The sequence below is a fragment of the Drosophila albomicans genome, chromosome 2R (assembly GCF_009650485.2).
Source record: "Drosophila albomicans strain 15112-1751.03 chromosome 2R, ASM965048v2, whole genome shotgun sequence".
NCBI classification, from domain to species: domain Eukaryota; kingdom Metazoa; phylum Arthropoda; class Insecta; order Diptera; family Drosophilidae; genus Drosophila; species Drosophila albomicans.
Window position 1 is genome coordinate 6,499,010 of NC_047631.2, and position 21,141 is coordinate 6,520,150.

A 21,141-nucleotide genomic window follows, 5' to 3' on the forward strand; every position below is an offset into this window, starting at 1 on the left:
ATTTTGATTTGAGGCAGCGCATTGCGTGTGGACATGTGTGGCATGGTCAGTGATTTTTCGATTAGAAGCGCTCTTTTGTTGCGTGCCTAGGATAAGTAACCAACTAACGGTAACTGGCCATAACTAACTATAATTGCCTAGTCAAAGCAATCAACTGACCCATTTTGAAAAATTAAAACGTACAAAAGCGCAACACAAGAAAAGCTTTACAGCGAGAGCTTTCACATGTTTGCACGACCCACAAGTTGGAAAGTTGAAGCAGCAACAGGAGCTCGTGGTCGAGCCCTTCAGTCAGCTGTTTTCAGTGTTTTGTTTACATTGGCTTGAAAAGCTTATTTTATTATTTTTTGGGGGGTTCTTTTTGTCAATAAAGCATAAAAAGCACAAGCACATGTAGTGAATGACTTTTGTTTCCATCCTCTGTTCTAATACAAAGTGGTTAAGAATCAACGGAACAATAAGCAAGTGAATACGTCAAGTTTTTCATAAAAACTTAGCGATGAAAGTTAAAAATATTAATTGTAGCCGTGAAGTTAATAAATATTTGCAGAATTCGAACTTTACCCCAAACAATTTTATATTGTCACCAAGATAGTTGTACAACTTGCAATATTTCATTGGTTGATAGGTCTTCCCTGTACGCCCGATGACTCACATACAACCGAAATAACTGACGCACTTTGCCTTATCAATGTCATTTATGCCCCTTCCATGATTTTTTTTTATTTTTTGAAAGATTACCAATGTTTAACAACGCAGGCAATACCGCGAAATCAGAGTACGGGTACTTGGGACTCAGCCCATACCGAACTCATTACCATTCATCAATATCGATCTATTTGGTCAGCGATAAGGGCGCCATAACCATAAGTGAGGTCCGTTATGAGTCAGTTAACCTATGATTCAATGGAAAAAGCACTGTTCAACATCGATTGGGGCCCATAGTTACGAGGCATCATATACTAATTATGCGAAGATAAGGCGCTGTCAGCAAGGCTCGACGTTATCATCGCGACACCTAAAAAATTTATACTAAAGTAGTCGACGAATTACTTCCCTAATTTAAATCTGCGATTTTAATATTGTGCTTTGTTAGATTATAAATAAAAAAATAATTCTGCCTGTAGGTGAAAACCCTGATTATAGTATACTTGAGATGACGTAAAGAAAATAAAATTGGATTTGGATCAGATGTAATTTTAGGGAATAAAATCATTAAAACGATAAGAAAATTCCTTGTAATTCTATATAAACCTTTCAGTTCGTTGAATCATATAGCCACGGAACACATAGACGTCAGGCGCGCTTCAGACGTAACGTACAGTTCGCGCGCTCTTTAGTTATGCTCAGCGGGGGAAACACAAAAGCTTTCGGTGCTTCGGCCATGTGCTTAGAACTTTTGCGCGATGCTTTTCGGTTTGCTGCTTTAAAAACAGTTGACGAGTTGCTTTCATGCCCAACGGACGTTGCAGAAAGCGAAGAGAACTGAACTGAACTGAACGAAAGTAAAGCGAAATGACAGACAGAATCAACAGCTAGCTAATAATACAACAACACAATACATTATAAACTATAATAGAATTAAATTAATTCGCTTTGCTTGGCAACAACAATTCAACTACACCATATTTCGCGATTCGTCTTCTCTTCTACGGTTCGCGCATTGAAAGCAAGTTATGTGATAAGCAATTTATGCGTGTGCTTTTTTCGCAGTGAATTTATCCTGCGTATTTGTGCGTGTCTAAACGTGTGTGAGTGCGTACGGTAGTGTTAGTGTTTGTGTGTGAGCGCCAATAACTGCGCAGGACGCGACGGGAAAAGCTCCTTTATCAGTGAAGAGCTGCTACACAGCAGCCTGTTTGTAATCAGACACATCAAGACAAGGTCAAGAAAACAGCTGGCACGATACAAAATTCAAAATAGAAACCATTCTATAAACACGATTCGGTTTGTGAAAGGAATTGAATTATAATTGGCTTAATTTATTAAAAATAAAAGAACAACGTAATTGCGTATAATTTTTTTATTTGACGACGACGCAACAAAGAGCACAAGCAACAAAATGTCTTCCATGGCTGCATTTGATCAAATCAAAATTGGACTCAAGTAAGTCACATGCAAAAGTAAACAAAAGCACTTGAGCTATCAAACTGACTACTTAGTAGGCAGCTGAACTAAAAGATATTATAACCAGAGATGTGTGCAGATCATTAAATCCATCAATGGCGTAAGCGATTATCTGAATTTGGTATTAATTGAAGAATAGGTAGCTACTTTGTACGTACTCGTCGTAGTTTATTATTTCGATGCCAATAAAATTACTTAAGCAAGAATGACATCAGCTGATTGTGTCATCAACCGCAAAAACTTACTTACTTATAATAAATGCTTACTTTTAAGGGCTACTCTAAAGAGGGGGAGTTCCAAGCTGCGTTAGAAAATATAGATTTTCAGTATGTTTATTCATATATGTATATATTTAGTTATGTGTGCTGCGATAAGAGACAGACATGTTAACTTGAGCAAATCGGCGAGATTAAATATTTATTTAGCAAACAGAAACCCGTGTTTGCCTTTGTCTAACAAGCCCACGAATCTGTTCGTGTATATAAATTAAATGGTTTCTTTTTTGTTCGTATTTTTCACCAAATTACTGCAATCTGGTTGAACAGCTGGGTCCTTTGGCAGGTCCTACACCTGCAAATGAGTTGTGACGGCAACAAAACAAACATGTTCACGCCAGGAGCCTCAATTTACTAACAGCTTTGACAGGCTACCTTACCCATATCTCTCTCACTCACTCGCTCACTCACTCACTCACTCAGTCGCTGGCTCCCTCACTCTTCTATTGATTCCCAGAACTCTGTAATTTGTCTACATAACGAGCAAGCATAAATGACAAGCTGACAGCGCCCGGAGCCCGGAGCCCCAGCACATCTGTCATTAGAGGCGCCCATTGTGAGCGGTTCTTTGGTCTCATTTTCCATGTTTTCATATGTATGCGCTTGTGTGCCGGGCCGGCACTTAAAATGCGCAAATAATTAGGTAGAAACTGCTGCTGAACTGTTCTCAAAGCGCCCCGCAGCTGTCGCAAAAAAAAAGGCACACTATTTATGTAAATTTCGTCTATTGTAGAAGCTCAAGCTGAGTCATTTGTGTCATAGCAAAATGTTTGAGAGAATAGGAAAGAGATTGTGCCATGAGATCAGCTAAGAGCAACAGGTTTGGGTTGCCATATAAGCAATCCATTTGATATAATCGCACATGCGATTCGTTTGTTAATGCCACATCAAACACGAAGAACTCGTTGTACAGTCCAGAAAGCCCAGCCAAACATTTTGGGCTTAAGCTGTATCAGAAGTGCGTATTATTTTATTGATTGATCAATCCGTTCAGTTTAAAACGAGCTGGCAACTTATTGCCATATTCTGTTTACAAAAGGCTTTAGATGGAACTTGTATTCCCTTTCCAATTAATATGACACTCTCTCACATACATGCCCATAAATTTATTTTAATATTTATTTTTTGTTTGTTTTCGTTTATTTTTTATTACTTTTCAACTGCGTGGTTTAGTGCAACATTTTTTGATGCAACATGCTGCCAGCTGTTTTTATTTCGCACACATTTGCATATTCATTGTTTGTGCGGTGATTTATGCCGATTCATTTGAGTAGGGCACTCGTTGTCATTTATATATTCATATAATATGTATATTCATTGAGCATCAATAAATCAACAATCAAACTTAAATTGTCAATTCAATTGGGTAGTAATTTAATTCTTTCGACCGAAATCAATTTTTAAACGAAGCATTTATTACTATTCTCGTTGTTGTATCAATTCGCAGACGCCAATAGGGAACATTTCTCCGACACACGTGCTGACATCGCTTACATCTTAATTAACCTTGAAATTGATAAATTAAATTCTTCAAAGAATTCTTAGCTCACGTTTGGCATTCTCTCAAATTAAGTCGGATGCGGCCTTGTAGTTGTAACATAAATGAAAACAAATTCGTACTCTTAATGTCCCAATGCAGAAATTTGTAACATTTTCTCATCATAAAATTTGTGTTTGTAGCTTCATGCATTCCGAACATTGAGTAAACATAGATTTCCTCATATTTGCGATGGCTGCCAAATATATATTTTGTTGTTCTTCTATGTAGTTTATTGTTTTTGTCTTCTGACATTGCTCATACGCCGCATGTGCGTTCCACACTAAATACATTTGTCGCCGTCGCTCTTGCTTAGCTCATGCTGATCGCCCACACGCACGCATACGTAAACAAACTGAGTTATAAGTATGTGTGAGCTCGTCAATTTCATTTAATTTTGCCGCGTTTTGTTCGCGTTTTGTGTCATTTTTGTAAGGCTTTTATAGCTAGCGAAAAAGTGGCTTGAATGAATAAAGAATGAAAGATTGAGCGCATGAAAGATTGATATCATATACGAGTACAAAAGCATAGAATAATAAGTATATTTCTTCTATAGATTCGTGTATGGCAATAGAATATATTCATTGACACTTTGTGTGCTACCTAAATGGGTTTAACGTCATCAAATTGCGGCATATAAATTGGTGAATTGTGGCCAACCATTTGTCTGTTTTTCCCAATTTGCTTCAATTTCAATTTTTGATTTCCTTTTCAATTGTCTCTTTCCCTCTGTCTCTCCATTGTTTGGTGTAAATATTTAGCCATATTGTGGTAGAAACACGCCTTGACCTGCTGACTGACATCAGAGACCTTTCTTTGCAAGTATCACTTACCTTGTGTTTTATCCTTGCGCTACTTGTAAGCTTTTTCCCATTCATACGCCAAGAGCTTTCGAGTGAAGCTTTTGCGAGTCCTGGACTGGCGTGCCTTGCGTGCAGCTTTGCCAAGGTCAACGGGCTTTGCGACCGACGGAATTATGGACATGCAAAAACTAAGCATTAAGTGTCTGCCTTTTTTATGTTCGAATAAATACGATGGACAGTTCCCTCTCTATGGGAATTCGCATCCATTCACACACACATTCCTTTTTTATGATTATAATATGATTATAATATAAATTGTGGCTGTGGCAAAAACTACACAACGAGCAGTTTCTGTTGCTATTTGTTTAGACTTCGTGCGAGATTCGTCGACTGTCTGGCATGTTGATAAGCGAGCGTGAGGGGGCGCTGTAAGGTTGAGAATTGTGTTAGGGGCTTAATACGAGTAGCACGTCTGGGCATGGAAAATTAATGCAATCATTACGACATAATCTGTTACATTCTCTGCTTATCATATGGGGCCACATGCGAGGGTGATCAGGGAGCGCACATGAGAAATATTTGCGCTCGGAGAGTGAGATTATTTTAGAGTGTTGCAGCTGCAGTTTCACATTTCTGCGGAGGTGTTGATTGTTGTCCTTCAAATTTGAGTGGCAATAACATCAGCTTAAAAAGGCTTAAAACATATGTAAAATAATTTCATTTCATTTCGTTAAGTTTTGAATGCAAAGAGCTAATCTCTTAGTCTCGGCTGGAGCAAGTGTAAATTTACTAATGTACAAAAAATTAGCGATTATTGTGTTGATAATTTCATAGACAGAAATTTATAAAATCACTTTGTTTAGTGTTCTGTTTGGGATTCGTTGTTGCCGCTAAACTTGAATTTTGATTTATTACCACAAACTGCCAATTAACTAGTCATTGCTTAAACATGTATTGCTAAGAAACCGAGTGCTTGTAATTTGATTTGTTGTCTGTTGTCACCTGCGATATCTATTTCTTGCGCTGATCACTGGATGACAAAATGATGGCGATGCGTATGAAAATGTTAAGGGCATCCATATAGATGGCCAAGGCGTGGTTGATGGGATCGAAATTGTACGGACTGCGCTCCGGATGCATTTCAGCCGCCTTCACAATGCGCTGCGTGTCGTAGAGCAGAAATCCGCTGAAGAGTATGAGGCCACCATACAGCGAGACGGATGCGAGGCCAGCGCCAATTGCTGTTGTGGGTGGCAGCCACATGGAGGCCAGCGATGAGGCGAATATGATGCCCAATCCAATGGCCAGCGGTCCGCCAATGTTCAGAAACTTCTCGCTGGGCGCACACGCGGCCACCGTGGAGAGAGCACCCACAATGCCGCCCGTGTAGAGCAAAGCTTTCACCAGAATCGGACCGCCCATAAAGCACATAGGCGCAATGACGGCACCCAGGACTGCGCAGTGCAATGCCCAGGCCAACTGCTTGATTCCAAGACCGGGCTGATACTCAATGGCTTGTGTCAAGGCGCCCGTGCCCATGACCAGACCCAGAGTCACCAAGGTTGCCAGCCAGCCACTGCGCATTATCAGACTGAGCAGCGCTTCCGACTGGAACACAGCTGCCGCCGAGGCCGCTGTCACGGCGCAGGAGGATCCAAAGTAGGCGTAGGTGGCATGTATGCGACTTTTGACGTACTGCGGCCACATCACCGAGCGATCGTAAAGACTCGGCTGATCCGACAGTCCCAAGCCATAGTAACAAAGTGCCACAAGTCCCATCAGAGCGGCTCCGGCTGCAGCTCCTTTGCCCATCGAATAGGCATTCTCGCTGGGCGGCCCCATTAGCTTCTCTTTGAGAGTGGGTCCTCGAGTGCGCTGCTCCAGATGGGATCGATTGCGATCCTGTGAGTCCTCTGCGAAATTGCGCTTGAAATTGAGACGAGTTGGCAGCACTGATTTCTTGTTTACTGGCATGGTTGACCTGCCTCTGGTCGCCTGCAACATTGTTCTCCATAATCCTGCTGCGTTGTTGGGAACTCGGTATAACAAACACGCCGAACGTGCAGGCAGAAGATGCGTCAGTCGTGCCGCAAGCATTTTCCCAGATCGAAAGTAGATATTTTTCAGAATTTACAGCACAAAATTTATAAAAATGTTTGTAGAGCTCGAAAAATGCTTTAAAATAAGACTTTAGTGTCAAAGTTGATTAATGAAAGTGTTGAGGTTATTTATTTTAATAATTATATTATTGGCTTCAACCACATATTACAGTTGTCATAGTAAATAATCAAATAATGATTAATTTTAGTTTAATTTAACTTTTATTATTCAAACAAATCAAACTACAATACTTAAACTAACCAGCTGTAATAATAGTCAAGTTTTTACTCGAGATTCAACAGCATTGCACCTTCTGTGTTCTTCTTGAAAATTTGAGCACAATTCTTTCATTTGACTAATGGATCATTATATCATTTGGATGAAATCTAGTTTATGCCAGCTTTAGTCAGATGAATTCCGCATTTTTTCTCCACATGTTTGGCAATGTCAGCAATTGTGGCATACAAATAATAAGATGCTCAACTCCGAGAAATGCCACATTGCAAAAAATCGGAAATGGGTCTCATATGCTACATAAGTAAATAGTAGAGTATGATGTGTTTGTTAATTATGAATATCTCACGATATATTTGCCTCTCGTTTATGTGTCTTTTATGTTAATTTCGACTGCTGTCGTCACTTTCAGCGAATGAAACAGGAATTTGTTTGTTTTTCTTGAAATTTATTTTCGAATCTATAGCGAAAGACTTTTGTGCCAAGACAAGCACATAAATCAGAAAATTAAACTCAACGTCATTTCGATATATGCGATCATTCGAATGGAAGTCGTAGCAATGCCCCCTTTAAATACTATATTCTGTTTGTGTATCTTAATGAAACACTAGGGGAAAATCCAAGAGGAATATAGGACAATACATATATATACATATATTGTCATGACATTTCGCCAATTCCCATGTAAGGTATTTTTCCTACAATTGGCAAAATTCGCCAAGTTTAGGTGTGTCCCCTGGGCAGCAAAGCGAAATGGTTTTGACACACGCAAAGCCGGCATTAGAAATTTTTTTGTTGACTTTTTCTATTTATTTAGTATAGTATACAATTTTTATATTTTTTGTGTACATTTTTTTTATGACACGCGTCCCGTCATGAACATTATTTATATTGACCTTTACTTTTATAGCAGACTGACCATTAGCTAAAGCGCTGGGATAGCTTCCACCAAAATTTCTATGTCAAAGTTCAGGGCTGCGTTGCGATAGTCGATAAATCACAATCATTGCCCCAGACTGTGAGTACGATAGCCAAGAGGCAGAAAATAAATACAACTGCTCGACTGGCTATTAATAAGCATAAATATGACATATTTTTGTCGCTTTTGCTGACATTTGCAAAAGCTAAAAAAAAAACAAAAACGCATGTGTAGGTTGTTGATTATATTTTTTTTATTATTGGTATTGTGATGTCGTTAAGTGTTGAAGATTTGTTTGAAAATTAAAGCACGTTTCATTCGACGAGATCGCAATTTGCATTGCCCAAAACTATGTCTAAACCTAAAATACTTTTTGATAAACACAAATGGCAAAACCAGAAATAATCATGTTGGAAACTTTTGTGGTTTCTTTTTGCTGAATTACAGAGATCAATCAAGTACGTTTCCGGAAATAGCAAACCTATACGCTCAAAAACAATTCCAATTTGATAGTTTGGGCCAATTTAAACTGAATTATTTACTCTAGTATTGTCGGCAATTTTCGTTCGTTTTACTTTTTTGTGCACCTTTCATACAACTTTGAAATTATGCGCAATTATGCGATGACCTTGAGTCTATATTTGAAACAATGCTACGTTGTGAAATAACATTCTCAGAATGGTAGAGATATGATATAGCGCTTATAATAAAAAGCACTTCAAAGAAATGTTGTTGCTTGGGAATACGAATATTCTTTTCTCCTTATTTACCTCTCACAAAGTATTTGATATAGACTGATTTGTATTTTTATTTTTACTTGTCTTTTGTATTTAATCTAAATTTAACTTTTAATTTTTCCAACGGAAACTCGCGTTTATCTTTTAGAACAAAAAACGAAGGCAAGTTGAAATTTAAACGAACAAAAAATAAATAAAATGGCAAACGGAAATACACTTTTAAGCTGAAACAGAGACGAGTGGGGACGTTGAGATTTTGGGCCTGCACTGATAAATTGCGAAATGGCGAGCACCTGGCTCGCGTCGCTGATAAAGCATTAGCTTTATCGCAGTGTGGGCTTATACATATATGAAATTATATAGAATTGAATGGGGAAAAGACGTCGCACCGATATTAATAGAGATAGTGAAAAACGTATTGTTTATATTGTGATTGATTGATGGCGGCTCTCGAATTAAGGGCCAAAGTACGAGTCATGTTTACCATTATAATGAACTACGTAGAAGCATATGCTGCAAATAAATCCTGCCAACTAATGCTAATAATTTACCCCCTCTCCATCTATCCCCTACTATCTATAGAATGGTCGACTTCAAGGTCCAACAGCGTCGTTATCGCACAAGCGAAAAGACTGTCGTCAGCACCACATATGGTCCCATCAAGGGGGTCAAACGCAAGTCCATCTATGGGCAATCCTACTTCAGTTTCGAGAAAATACCCTTCGCCAAGCCGCCCATCGGTGAGTTGCGCTACAAGGCGCCGCAGCCGCCAGAGATTTGGACTGAAGTCAAGAGCTGTACCTCTCAGGGCCCGAAGCCACTGCAGAAGCACTTTGTATTCGAGATGACAGATGGTTCCGAGGATTGCCTCTATCTGAATGTCTACACAAAGAATGTGAGTATATTAAACAATTTGTGCTCTTTAACATTATTTAAACCATTTCTTATTGCAGTTATATCCCACAAAACCCATGCCTGTGATGGTCTGGATTTATGGCGGTGGCTTTCAGTTTGGCGAGGCCTCAAGAGAATGCTACAGTCCCGATTACCTGCTTCGCGAGGATGTCGTTGTCATCTCAATCAACTATCGCCTCGGTCCACTAGGTAATTGTTTATTAAGCGTAATCCAAGCGAAACATCGAACTAATCATATTGTTACTCAGGTTTCCTTTGCCTCGAGGATCGCGAATTCGATGTACCCGGCAATGCAGGACTCAAAGATCAAGTGCTGGCTCTGCGTTGGGTCAAGGCCAACTGCTCGCGCTTTGGCGGCGACTCCAGCAACATCACGATCTTCGGGGACAGTGCAGGCAGTGCCTCGGTGCATTATATGATGATCACGGAACAGACGCGCGGTCTTTTTCACAAGGCCATCTGCATGTCCGGGAACACGCTCTCGCCGTGGGCCGTAACACCGCAGCGCAATTGGCCCTATCGCTTGGCTGTCCAGGCTGGCTACACGGGCGACAATGTGGAACGTGAGGTGTGGGAGTTCTTGAAGAATGCCAAGGGTTCGGATATCATCAAGGCGAACGGCGAACTGTGCATCGATGAAGAGAAGAAGGAGCGCATTGGCTTCTCCTTTGGACCCGTGATTGAACCCTACGAAACCAGCCATTGTGTGGTGCCCACCAAGCCTATTGTCATGATGCGAACTGCCTGGAGCAATAGCATACCTCTGATACTGGGTGGTGTCTCGAACGAGGGGCTGCTGCTCTACTCGGAGACAAAATCGAATCCCAAATGCCTCAACGAGCTCGACGACTGTCGCTTCGTGGTGCCCATCGAGCTGGGCATGGATCGGGAGAGTGCGTTGTGCAAGGAATACGGCGAGCAGCTGAGGCAGTGCTACTATGGCGATAAGACGCCCAGTCTGGACACGTTACACGAGTACCTGCAGGTAATAGCAAACTATTCTTCCGTATATTGAAGTGTTCGTATCGCTCATCCCACCATTCACTTCTTGTAGATGGTCTCGCACGAGTATTTCTGGTTCCCCATCTATCGCACAGTATTGTCGCGCATGGAGCACGCACCTGGCGCACCCACCTATCTGTATCGCTTTGACTTTGACTCGAAGCACTTTAATCATCTGCGCATTCTCAGCTGCGGCAAGAAGGTGCGCGGCACCTGCCACGGCGACGATCTCTCCTATCTCTTCTACAATTCGCTGGCGCGCAAACTGAAGAACCACACAAGGGAATACAAGTGTATCGAGCGACTCGTAGGCTTGTGGACGCACTTTGCCACCTTTGGCAATCCGAATTTCGATCCCGATCAGTCTGAGCTGTGGCAGCCCGTCTCTGGTGCGGCGCTCGAGAAGCATCAGCTGAAGTGCCTTAATATATCCGACGATCTCAAGATCATCGATGTGCCCGATCTGCGCAAATTGATGGTCTGGGAGAGCTTCTTTCGCCGCGACGAGCTGCTGTGAATAATCGAGTGCATTGATTGTTATCATCTGGGGGTCTTTACTTAGCACTTACCACTTAGCACTTAGCACCTATCATTATCGTTACCATTAGCTTTATGTTCAAAACCAATGCAAAGCTTAGCTTTAGAGCTTTACCATCTGACAACTGATGCAGTTACAGTCACAGATACAAATACAGATACAGATACATCTACTATACGTGTTGTTAAGTTTGTCCATGATCAAAACTCTATTTAAGCCTGTTAAAGTTTGAACAGCGTCTCTAAGATCATGTTGAAATCCACTATTGATGTTAGTTATAGTACATATTGAATTGATTTCAAGTAAGTCGCAACAAAAGTACCTTTGGATAGAGCCAACAGCAGGGGAATTCTCCTTTTCAAAAATTAAAAAAAATCAAACTATTCATTAATGTATCGCGCACAGTGCTAAAAAGTCTGTCAAGGTCGACATTTTATAAATTATAGTTCATACTACAGTTCTCTCTCATACGTACATATAAGAAGACATTACACAAGTTCGTAATGATGCGTTGGGTAGACAACCCCTCATTAGCTTTAAAGTCAACCTGCGAAGGCTTTTGAATAAATGTTTAACCATTTTTGTAATTACATAAGTACGATATAATTTTTGGAAATGTATTTTTTTTAGCAAAACTCGTCCAAGTTTTACATATTTAGGAATATGATTCTTGTTAACAGAGAACGCGATATACTATGCATATATGTATATTATATATGAATAACTAAACGCCACAAATTTATATAGGAAACTAAAACTAAAACCAAAAAGAAGATGATAAAGATGAAGAAAAACTTTGATTATCTGTTCGACACCTTGAAATGTTATTGAAAGTGCACAACGTAATCTTAAATGTTTCGAATTGTTTTTTATAGATTCCATAAATGAGCATAATATTTCGAGCTCGCTAAATTTAATTCCTATAAGCTTCGAAGTAATGTGATGCCACAAAATAATACTAAAAAAACTAAAATCCATATTTTACTAAAAAAAAACATTTCAATGGAATACTGAATATATTTCAAATAAAAAAAAGGAAACTGAACAAAAACTGTCATTTATTATTGGCTACTTTGCCAATGTTATCAGTACAATAATAATAATGACGGCGAGGAAAATTGTGTTTGTGTTAACAAAACTGAATTTGATTAAGAGACGAGCACCTGGTGTTTTTACGAATTATGATTATTTACAACAGTAAGTACAGCATTAATTGAGAAACCTTTCGATATCTCTTGACTGACGCAACACTGTCTGTAGTTTGCGCTACTTGAAATCTTATCGCGATCTTAAATCTGAATCATATAAACTCGTGTGCCGCTCTCGGAAGGCACGCGGTCTTTCAACCACAGATTATAATACGACAAAAATCGCGTATCAGCTGACGTTTGACAAACTCGAGATTATTACAATCATAACAAACAACAAAAAAAAAAAACAAACAATCATAATTTAAAACGTAGCGTGACTAATTCAAGTGCAAATGGCAAGTTGTTAATTAGCTACGAATTACTGGTCTTTTTTTGTTGTTGTAGATTTGGAGGTGCGACTTGCTTGTTAATTGTTGCCGATAAATATTTATGGGAGCGTTATAAGAAATTATCTGAATATCTTTATAGCGAATAGATAAACGCTTATACACTTCATATTTTTATGAAGCCAATAAATATATTTCAAGAATTATGAGTAAGAATTTCTAAGCCTAAAAACTCGAACTTAGATGTAGATGTAGCTAACATATATATTTCTTAAAATTTATGAAAGACTATCATTGTCAATGCTTATATTTATTCTTCCACTGAGATACCGAAATTGTTTACACCAATTTAAATTTGTACACAACTTATAGGTTTATTTGCCAAATGTCTAGTGATTTCGAAGGACTGTTTGACGCATTCTTTGTTGTTTGACGATTCAATTAAGGATAAATTTTACTAGTGCTAAACGCATGCTAATATATCTTGTAAACAGCTGATTATATATATATAGCTCATCGTTAGTTGACTGCAAGTTAGTTGCATATGTGAATTACTCAAGTCAAGTCAAAATGTTCTCCAAGCTAGGATATACTTTACTACTACTTAGGTACTTCAAATTTCGCTAATACGTTTTACAGAATTATCATGTAAAACATTTATTTATTCAGCTTCTTGGCCCTCTTCATACGCCTAACATTATGCGAACTGCCCGATCCTGAAGTCATCACTGAAGGCGAGCCTGAGCATACAACACCAAATGACTATCAGTATTGAGTGGAAGAGTTAAGAGACGAGGTTGATGCCAAGCGGAAAGAAATAATAATTTCGGGTTAATAAATTTGTTAAATAATGCTAATAGAAACCACAAACTGGCTGCGTTTCGTCTGTGATAGAGACTCATACTCAACAAACACCAGTCATTGACGTATCATTAGACTGTAGACAACTAAAACTGGTTTAGTACTATAGTACCTCATACTATGTACGTAATAACATTTGAACAAATTCAAGTTCAAAACCGCATTCGAATCGTTTCTACTGTTAACTGTTTCTTAACTGTTGTGCTACTTAAAAAATGTCGTTTTCAGGTCTTTGCACTCCACTCATTATGTTTGCTTCGTATCATGAAAATGTATTTTAGTTATACTTCGCTAGGGTTTAATAACATGGGCGTTTGCTTTATATTCCATTTCAAGTTTACGTTCAAGGTGGATTGTTATTATTATTTGCATTTTGTGGCTTTTTGAATGGGCTGTGTGTTTAGCTCGAGGTTATTGCTGCTTATAAAACAATTCCATTAAGTGTATTAAGGTGAAATATGTATTCTGATTGATTGAACATTTTGGTTCTTAGAATTGTATTGTATATGCATATATTGTATATATGCACTTATATGCACGACTTTTTCAGTTTGAAATCACAAATTTACAATTAGAACTCTCGAATATTCATGTATATATTCAGCAAAAAGAGTTCCCATTTTTTAAGTAATGAGAAAAAACGATTTATTTCTGGAAAAAAATAGAAAAACAAGAATCTTACATACATCTTATTGGGTTGTATGGTTCCGATTACTTAATTTTCGAATATTTATGAAATAACGTATAAAATAAATTTTTTGAAAAATAGCTGTTTTTCCGTTTATTATTTATCAAGTTTAAGCTTTAAGTACATGCTTTAAGTACTGCACAAAAAATTTGATTTGAATGTGGTTCTAATACGTCTTTATTTCTTTTCTTTTTTTTGCATCCGGCCTTAATAATTATTTGCTTGTAAAATAAATGTATAAAATTTATGGTGATTATATTTTTTCTAAACAAAAGCTTACATTTAGGGCAAGAAATTCAAATTCGTTCTTCGAAGTTTTCAAAGTATCGCTAAATATCGAAGTATCGAATCGAAGCTTTTAAAAAATATTTAACAGCGATCTAGCAGTAGAAACGTAAAGCTTTCTGCTAAAGCGCTGTGTGCTCAAACTCGACAGCGTTGCCAGTGAACAAAATGTCAACCGAAAGCTCTTTCAAATCGAACATACAGTGCTGGCCGAAATTAATTGGCTTTAAGCAACCGGTTGACTCAGCAATACAAACACACCTGTTGAGAGCGAGAATCAAGCGCGCCAGTGAGAGAGAGTGTGAATGAAATATTTTTTTTTGAGAGCCGCTTCCATTAATGTTTATGTTGTCGCGGTCTGCTTCTCAGCTGACTCTATCTCTCTCTGACTCCCTCTCTGACAAAGCACAGCTGTCGTTAGCGGCGCGATCGTTTCGCTTCAGTCAGTTGTCGGCGCGCTCTTGTCTGTGGCGCTTTACAGAACGGTTCGACTTAATTGTTTACTTATCGGCGTGTTTGTTGCGTGCGTGATAAAAACATTTGTAACTTACTCGCGGTGCTTTGTGAACTTTCCCTGCTTCAACCGCGCCCAAAAGCAAGCGAAGGGCCGTGAATTTTCTATTTGTTTGTCATAATTTTCATTAATTTGGTGTTAAAAGCAAACTAACTATAACAATGGCTGTGCGCGTCTTGGATATGCTAAAACTCACCTTTAAGTAAGTTTTCACAAGCTTCGTTGCTGCTTTTCTGTCTTTCGCTTATTGCAGCAACATGTGCAGAGATTGCAGATTGCGAATTTGTTTGATCATGTTGTTATTATCCATCTATCTCTCTTGCTCTTTTGGACGATTGCGAGTATCACTGTTGCGTTTGGTGAAATTGTTGCGCAAGTTTCGCTGCTGGTTTTTTGTTGTATTTGTTTTTTTTGTTTTGGTTTTGTTTTTGTCTTTGTTTGCATAAATTGATCGGTTTTTGTTTTCTTTTGTTGTCTTTTGCCCGACTCATTCGCCAGTGCTGTGATTTTATTTCTTATTACTTGCACGTCTTAGTCGGAGCCTACATTTGAAATTATTTATTGGCCATTTGGCGGCAAGTAATTTACAGTTTTTTCATACTATTAATTATGGTAAAGTCTTGCAAAATGAAAACTCTATAATTCAAACTTAAAACACATTTTAGGTTTCTTGTCATAATCTACCTTTTTCACAGACTCTAAAGTTTGAAAGTCCCTCATGTATAAACTTTTATTTATTTTTCTCAGATATGGTTTTACATACTATAGTATTTTTATTCTTAGAATTTCTTCAAAGCGGCTTTAATTTTATCGCACCATTATAAATCTGAATAATACTTAAAGTTATAATAGATTTTGGTGAATGTGCTTATGGCCATGTATGTATAATAGGTATGCGACATAATAAAGTATAGTTCAGACGAATGTCAGTCTGTCTGTAGGTTCGTTAATTTCAGAGACTAAGGGACCTATACATATGTTATATGCAAAATTATTATTACAATCGTGTACTTTGGTAAAAATTTTATACTCTTTACCAAAATGTTGAGTCAAATAATATAAAAATAAGTTTATTGTATGTGGTTTGATTCAATGGATGTGTAAAAGTGTAAAGTCAGAAAGCACTGGGTACTTAGCAATCGAGCACTCTTGACTGTCTTACTTGCTTTATTATTTTTCAGTGTGTATACTTGCTCACCTATGTGTTTGATAAAGCGACCGCCAGGTGCATAGTTCACTTAGATTTCAGATTTGCTTTATTTTTTCTTTGTCGTGTTGCGCGGTTGATTTGCTAAACAGGCATGACAGCGCAAGTTTACGGTATATTATAAATATTCGACATTAATTCGAATGCTAATTAAGGCTTTGACAGTATAATTACAAGTTTTCCACTTAATGACTTTGTGATTTCAAAGAGTGTTTTGTGCTCTCACAATTGTAACATATTTTTGATATCGTTTGAAAGTGGCTAGTAACTGAAATCAATATAACTATAGCTTATCAGCATTTAATAAACAGCTTCGTTATCTATAATCAGCTTGGGCAAACTTTTCGCCGAAACATTTAATTCACAATTCTGATGTCAAGGCATATCTTTTATGAAAACAACACGCGATACACAACTAAAAGTCCAAGCATTAGTTTAGTAGATAATAGAAGAGGTTTATTATGTACTTGTCTCTTTTATTAAAAATTTGATCCATCCATTTCTATTACTTTACTTTTCTAAAATAGAAGATCAATATTTAAATGCAATAAATGAAGAGGCAAATATTAATAAGTTTAGTTTAACAATGATATGTAGGTTTAGTAATTAGTGTATAAATTATCATGAGTGATTTGACAGAAAAGATTCTAGTTTTCTAACCGCTATTATCGTCATTGACTACATGCCCTATTAGTGACTAGATTTAATTAATTGCAACTTGTTAAAACACGTTTTGTTACAAGAAATTAGCATTGTTGAATGTCACCTGTTGATCTTTACTCTGTAAAAATATTATTTTTAAGTCAGCACGACTAATTCTGCGACATTAAAAATATGCACTTATCTTAATTGCCACTTAGATTAGCAATGGAAAGTCAAAGTCTAAATACCCTTTAATAAATAGATCATATATGCACATTTCTTACATTAGGTGTAATTGTTGAAGTTTTAAACTAATTAAATAAAGCAAAATTTAACTCACAATTTTTTTTTAATACTACTTTCAGAAAGAGTATATAAAACAAGTTTGTAAATTAAATTTCTACTCTCTACCTCTAAAGAGCTGAGTTTCCCAACTTTGCGGCAAGCACGTACACGATGATAATCTTTATATCAGATCTCTCCTCTTTCACTGAGTCTGCTCTCAATGATCAATTTGTATGCAGTTTTTTCAGCTTTAAACTATGTCAGTGCATTGGGACAATGCGTGTGAAATATAAAATGTTTGATTAATTTCCGCGCAACTGCGCAATTTGAAGGCAACAAAAATGCCATAAAATGCATATGCCACACACCCGCAGGGCAATAAAAATTGAATGCAAGAAATCGAAAACAAAAATAAAAAACAAAACCAATTATAAACGCAAAAGTCGAGCTTTGACTGTAGTAGACCCTTTAATTTTTATTCGCCTTCTACAAATGTTGCTTTCATATGTGATTGATAACCTATAATGCTTTGCTTTTCTGCAAAAGTATGTTTGTGTAACCTTTCGCTTGCACTCACATTCATGTTTTGTCTTGCACTTTTAGATTGTCCTCCAGCCTTAACAAATTACATATTATATTTATGGCCCGATCGCAATATAATATCTATAATGAATTCAAACATTTGACGCTTGTAATGTTATAAACTAATATCTAGCAGGAAATTTGGATTTTGTCAATCTTAATAGACTCTTTTTAAGTTTTTTACAAGAGAAGGGTCTATAAAAATCAAAACAAATATAAATTACAATAATGAAAATATAAATAAACAGTAGAGAACTTGTCATGCATATTAAGCGTTAAGCATTGAGGCTGGTCAAAAGACTCTGACAACACAACAACGGCAACGACTTTCAAAACACAAAAGACCGTAACGCAACCACTGAGCAACCACTTGGCAGCGGCATTGAAACCACCTTGCCGGCAATTTGTTGGCCCCGCTGCGTGACTGATTTTGGGCCACAAAAGCAGCGGCAAAAAAGTGGCGACAACTTGTGCCTCATAACTAATCGGAAACTATGTTCCGCTCTCTCTATCTTTCTCTCGCCTTACAGGGTACTCAGCTATAAGTTTGAGCAACGAAGGCTGACCACGACACTCTATTCGGTGGTTAAGACAAAACTTGGCTCCATTCGCGGCGTCAAGCGGAACACAATTTGGGGCGGCAGCTACCTCAGCTTTGAGAAAATACCCTTTGCCAAACCGCCAGTGGGTGAGCTGCGTTTCCGAGCTCCAGAGCCGGTTGAACCATGGGATCACGAACTGGATTGCACATCGTCATGTGAGAAACCGATGCAGACTCACATGTTCTTTAGCAAGTTTGCTGGCACCGAGGATTGCCTGTATCTAAATGTTTATGCCAGGGATGTAAGTATCCTAACAGCAAGTGCTTTTCAACATGGTTGTGTAATAGTTTTTTATTTGTTCAATAATAGCTGCAACCGGAAAAACTGCGTCCCGTGATGGTTTGGATTTACGGCGGTGGCTTCCAGGTTGGAGAGGCCACGCGAGACATGTACAGTCCGGACTTCTTCATGTCTAAGGATGTGGTGCTTGTAACCATTAATTATCGACTGGGTGCCCTAGGCTTTCTCAGTCTAGATGATCCCGAGGTCAATGTTCCTGGCAATGCGGGGCTTAAAGATCAACTGCTGGGACTGCGCTGGGTGCAGCAGAACATCGAAGCTTTTGGCGGTGATCCCAATAACGTAACTCTGTTTGGCGAGAGTGCGGGTGGAGCTTCGACTCATCTGCTCTCACTCAGCCCGCAGTCAGAAGGATTGATTCACAAGGCAATTGCGATGTCAGGCTCGGCGCTGTGTCCTTGGGCACTTCCACCCCGGAACAATTGGGCACTTCGCTTGGCCGAGAAGATGGGCTATACGGGCTCTCCCAAGGATAAGGATATCTATAAGTTTCTGCGTGATGCCAAGGGTGGTGACATTGTTAAGGCAACGGCCCTGGTACTTAACAAGGACGAGAAACACAAACGCATATTGTTTGCATTTGGTCCCGTCGTCGAACCCTATAAGACCGAGCACACTTTGATTGACAGTCAACCATTTGAGCTAATGCAGCAAACCTGGAGCAATCGAGTGCCCATGATTATTGGCGGTACCAGCTTTGAGGGTTTACTCTTTTATCCAGGTGAGAAGGGATATTTTTAGCAACTTATTGATTAACCTAATGGCTCATGTGATACTTGCAGAGGTGATGCGACGACCGGCTACGTTGGATGAGGTGGGCAACTGCATAGATGTGCTGCCCCTTGATTTGGGTGGCAGTCTGGATCCAAAGTTGAGAGAGAACTATGCATTGCAACTGAAGCGCGCTTACTTTGGGGATGAACCGTGCAACAAGGAAAATATGATGAAATTCTTGGACCTGGAATCCTATCGGGAATTCTGGCATCCCGTCTATCGTACAGCTCTTTCTCGACTAAGACATGCCAGGGCTCCCACTTATGTGTATCGATTCGACTTCGATTCCAAGCTTTGCAACGCCATACGCATTGTGCTCTGTGGCAAGGATATGCGAGGTGCGTGTCATGGCGATGATATGTGCTACCTGTTTAACAGCATGCTGTTGCATCAATCGGAGGTAGGCTCGCCAGAGTACAAGATCATCAAAACCATGATCGATGTCTGGACGAGTTTTGCGGCCAACAGTGATCCCAATTGTGAGAGCATTAAGGAGCTTAAGTTTGCACCCCTTGGGGATGAGACAGACATTCAATGCCTGAATATTAGTGAGCCGATCGAGGTAAAGACATTGCCCGAGCAGGAGAAGTTGCAGCTCTGGAATAGCTTCTATTCCAGGAATAAACTGTAAGGCGCGGATAGATTTGAGCTCTCTCTTTTTTTGGTTTTATAGCTTTGGCTTGCACTCTTAGGGCCTTCTTTTTCGCATATACTCTACTCGTATGTAAATATTTTGTTGTAAATGTAAATATGTTGTTTTAATATGTATTTTATACTGTTAAATTCCAGCTTAGTCTTATTTATTATTATTACCGAGTTGTATTTTGTGGAAAGTTGTCCACATGGTTTGGTGTATCAGCTGCAAATATACATAAACTTTAAACAAGCAAAATAAAATATATATTTAATTTAAAGTATATATTTCCAAGTTATCTGTGCGTTAAATATGATGGCTTAATTTGAAGTGAAACAATGAATACATACGTTGTTGCAAAGTATTTAAGTAAATCAATATACCAACATTTTTTTTTGGAAAGAATACTAGTAATTAAATTGTACTCTTCTCACTTAAAGCCAACAAAATTCGCAGTTGTAGCTTGAAAATTACGCTTGTTATTTGATTTCATTGATTTGCGAGGGCGGAAGTGGGCGTGGCAAAAATTTGATTCAAACTTGATCTGCGTACAAACATAACAAATGCTGTCGAAAAAAAATTAAAGCTTTATCTCTTATAGTCTCTGAGATCCAGTATTTCATACGGACAGACATACAGACACACATCGTCTTGGTTGTTGATGCTGATCGAGAATATATATACTTTATAGGATCGGAGACGCCTCCTTCCATCTGTTATATACATTTCCTGTCGGCAGAAAGTTATAATACCATTCTACCCCATGGGTAGCGGGTATATGTATAAACCCTTTCTATGCAACAATTTTGATGAATAAAGTGTTTTTAATGGTAGCTTTTTAATGGTAGCAAGCAAAAAGCAACACGAATTTCACTTCAAGTTTGTTGTATATTGTTTAAAACGTTATAATCTTGCAAGTTGTTGAAATACAAGTTCAAATAGTTAGTTACAGTAATCGAAATTACAATATTCAAACTGCAGCAAACTGAAGCGGCCAACAAAAGTAGCATACAAAAGGCTGGCAAATTAAAACCGCCGCGATTACTACTGATTAACCAAACGTTGTCGTCGTTTAGAATTTGTCTAAACAAATGCATAATTAA

General features: G+C 38.4%; 2 protein-coding genes across 2 annotated transcripts; one reads left to right on the forward strand and one right to left on the reverse strand.

Annotated features, from left to right (window-relative positions):
• The first annotated feature begins 1,430 nt into the window (after positions 1-1,430).
• On the forward strand, positions 1,431-20,315 carry LOC117576455 (uncharacterized). Its single transcript, XM_052006827.1, has 10 exons — positions 1,431-2,106; positions 9,315-9,627; positions 9,686-9,836; positions 9,896-10,632; positions 10,702-11,162; positions 11,424-11,457; positions 12,182-12,384; positions 18,259-18,571; positions 18,640-19,351; positions 19,413-20,315. Exons 1-10 carry the CDS (start codon positions 2,063-2,065, stop codon positions 20,033-20,035), a joined length of 3,591 nt encoding a protein of 1,196 aa, XP_051862787.1. The 5' UTR covers positions 1,431-2,062; the 3' UTR covers positions 20,036-20,315.
• LOC117576460 (growth hormone-inducible transmembrane protein) lies at positions 5,619-6,929 on the reverse strand. The gene has a single exon (XM_034261231.2). It carries the CDS (start codon positions 6,837-6,839, stop codon positions 5,754-5,756), a length of 1,086 nt encoding a protein of 361 aa, XP_034117122.2. The 5' UTR covers positions 6,840-6,929; the 3' UTR covers positions 5,619-5,753.
• Positions 20,316-21,141: the final 826 nt, after the last annotated feature.

Excerpts from the sequence above, each read along its gene's own strand:
- LOC117576455 (XM_052006827.1), top strand. The coding sequence starts at position 2,063 with ATGTCTTCCATGGCTGCATTTGATCAAATCAAAATTGGACTCAA. Across the intron at positions 11,163-11,423 it reads TTTCGCCGCGACGAGCTGCT|CGTCTCTAAGATCATGTTGA; the intron begins GTGAATAATCGA and ends AAGTTTGAACAG. Across the intron at positions 12,385-18,258 it reads AATTATGATTATTTACAACA|GGTACTCAGCTATAAGTTTG; the intron begins GTAAGTACAGCA and ends CTCGCCTTACAG.
- LOC117576460 (XM_034261231.2), bottom strand. The coding sequence starts at position 6,839 with ATGCTTGCGGCACGACTGACGCATCTTCTGCCTGCACGTTCGGCGTGT.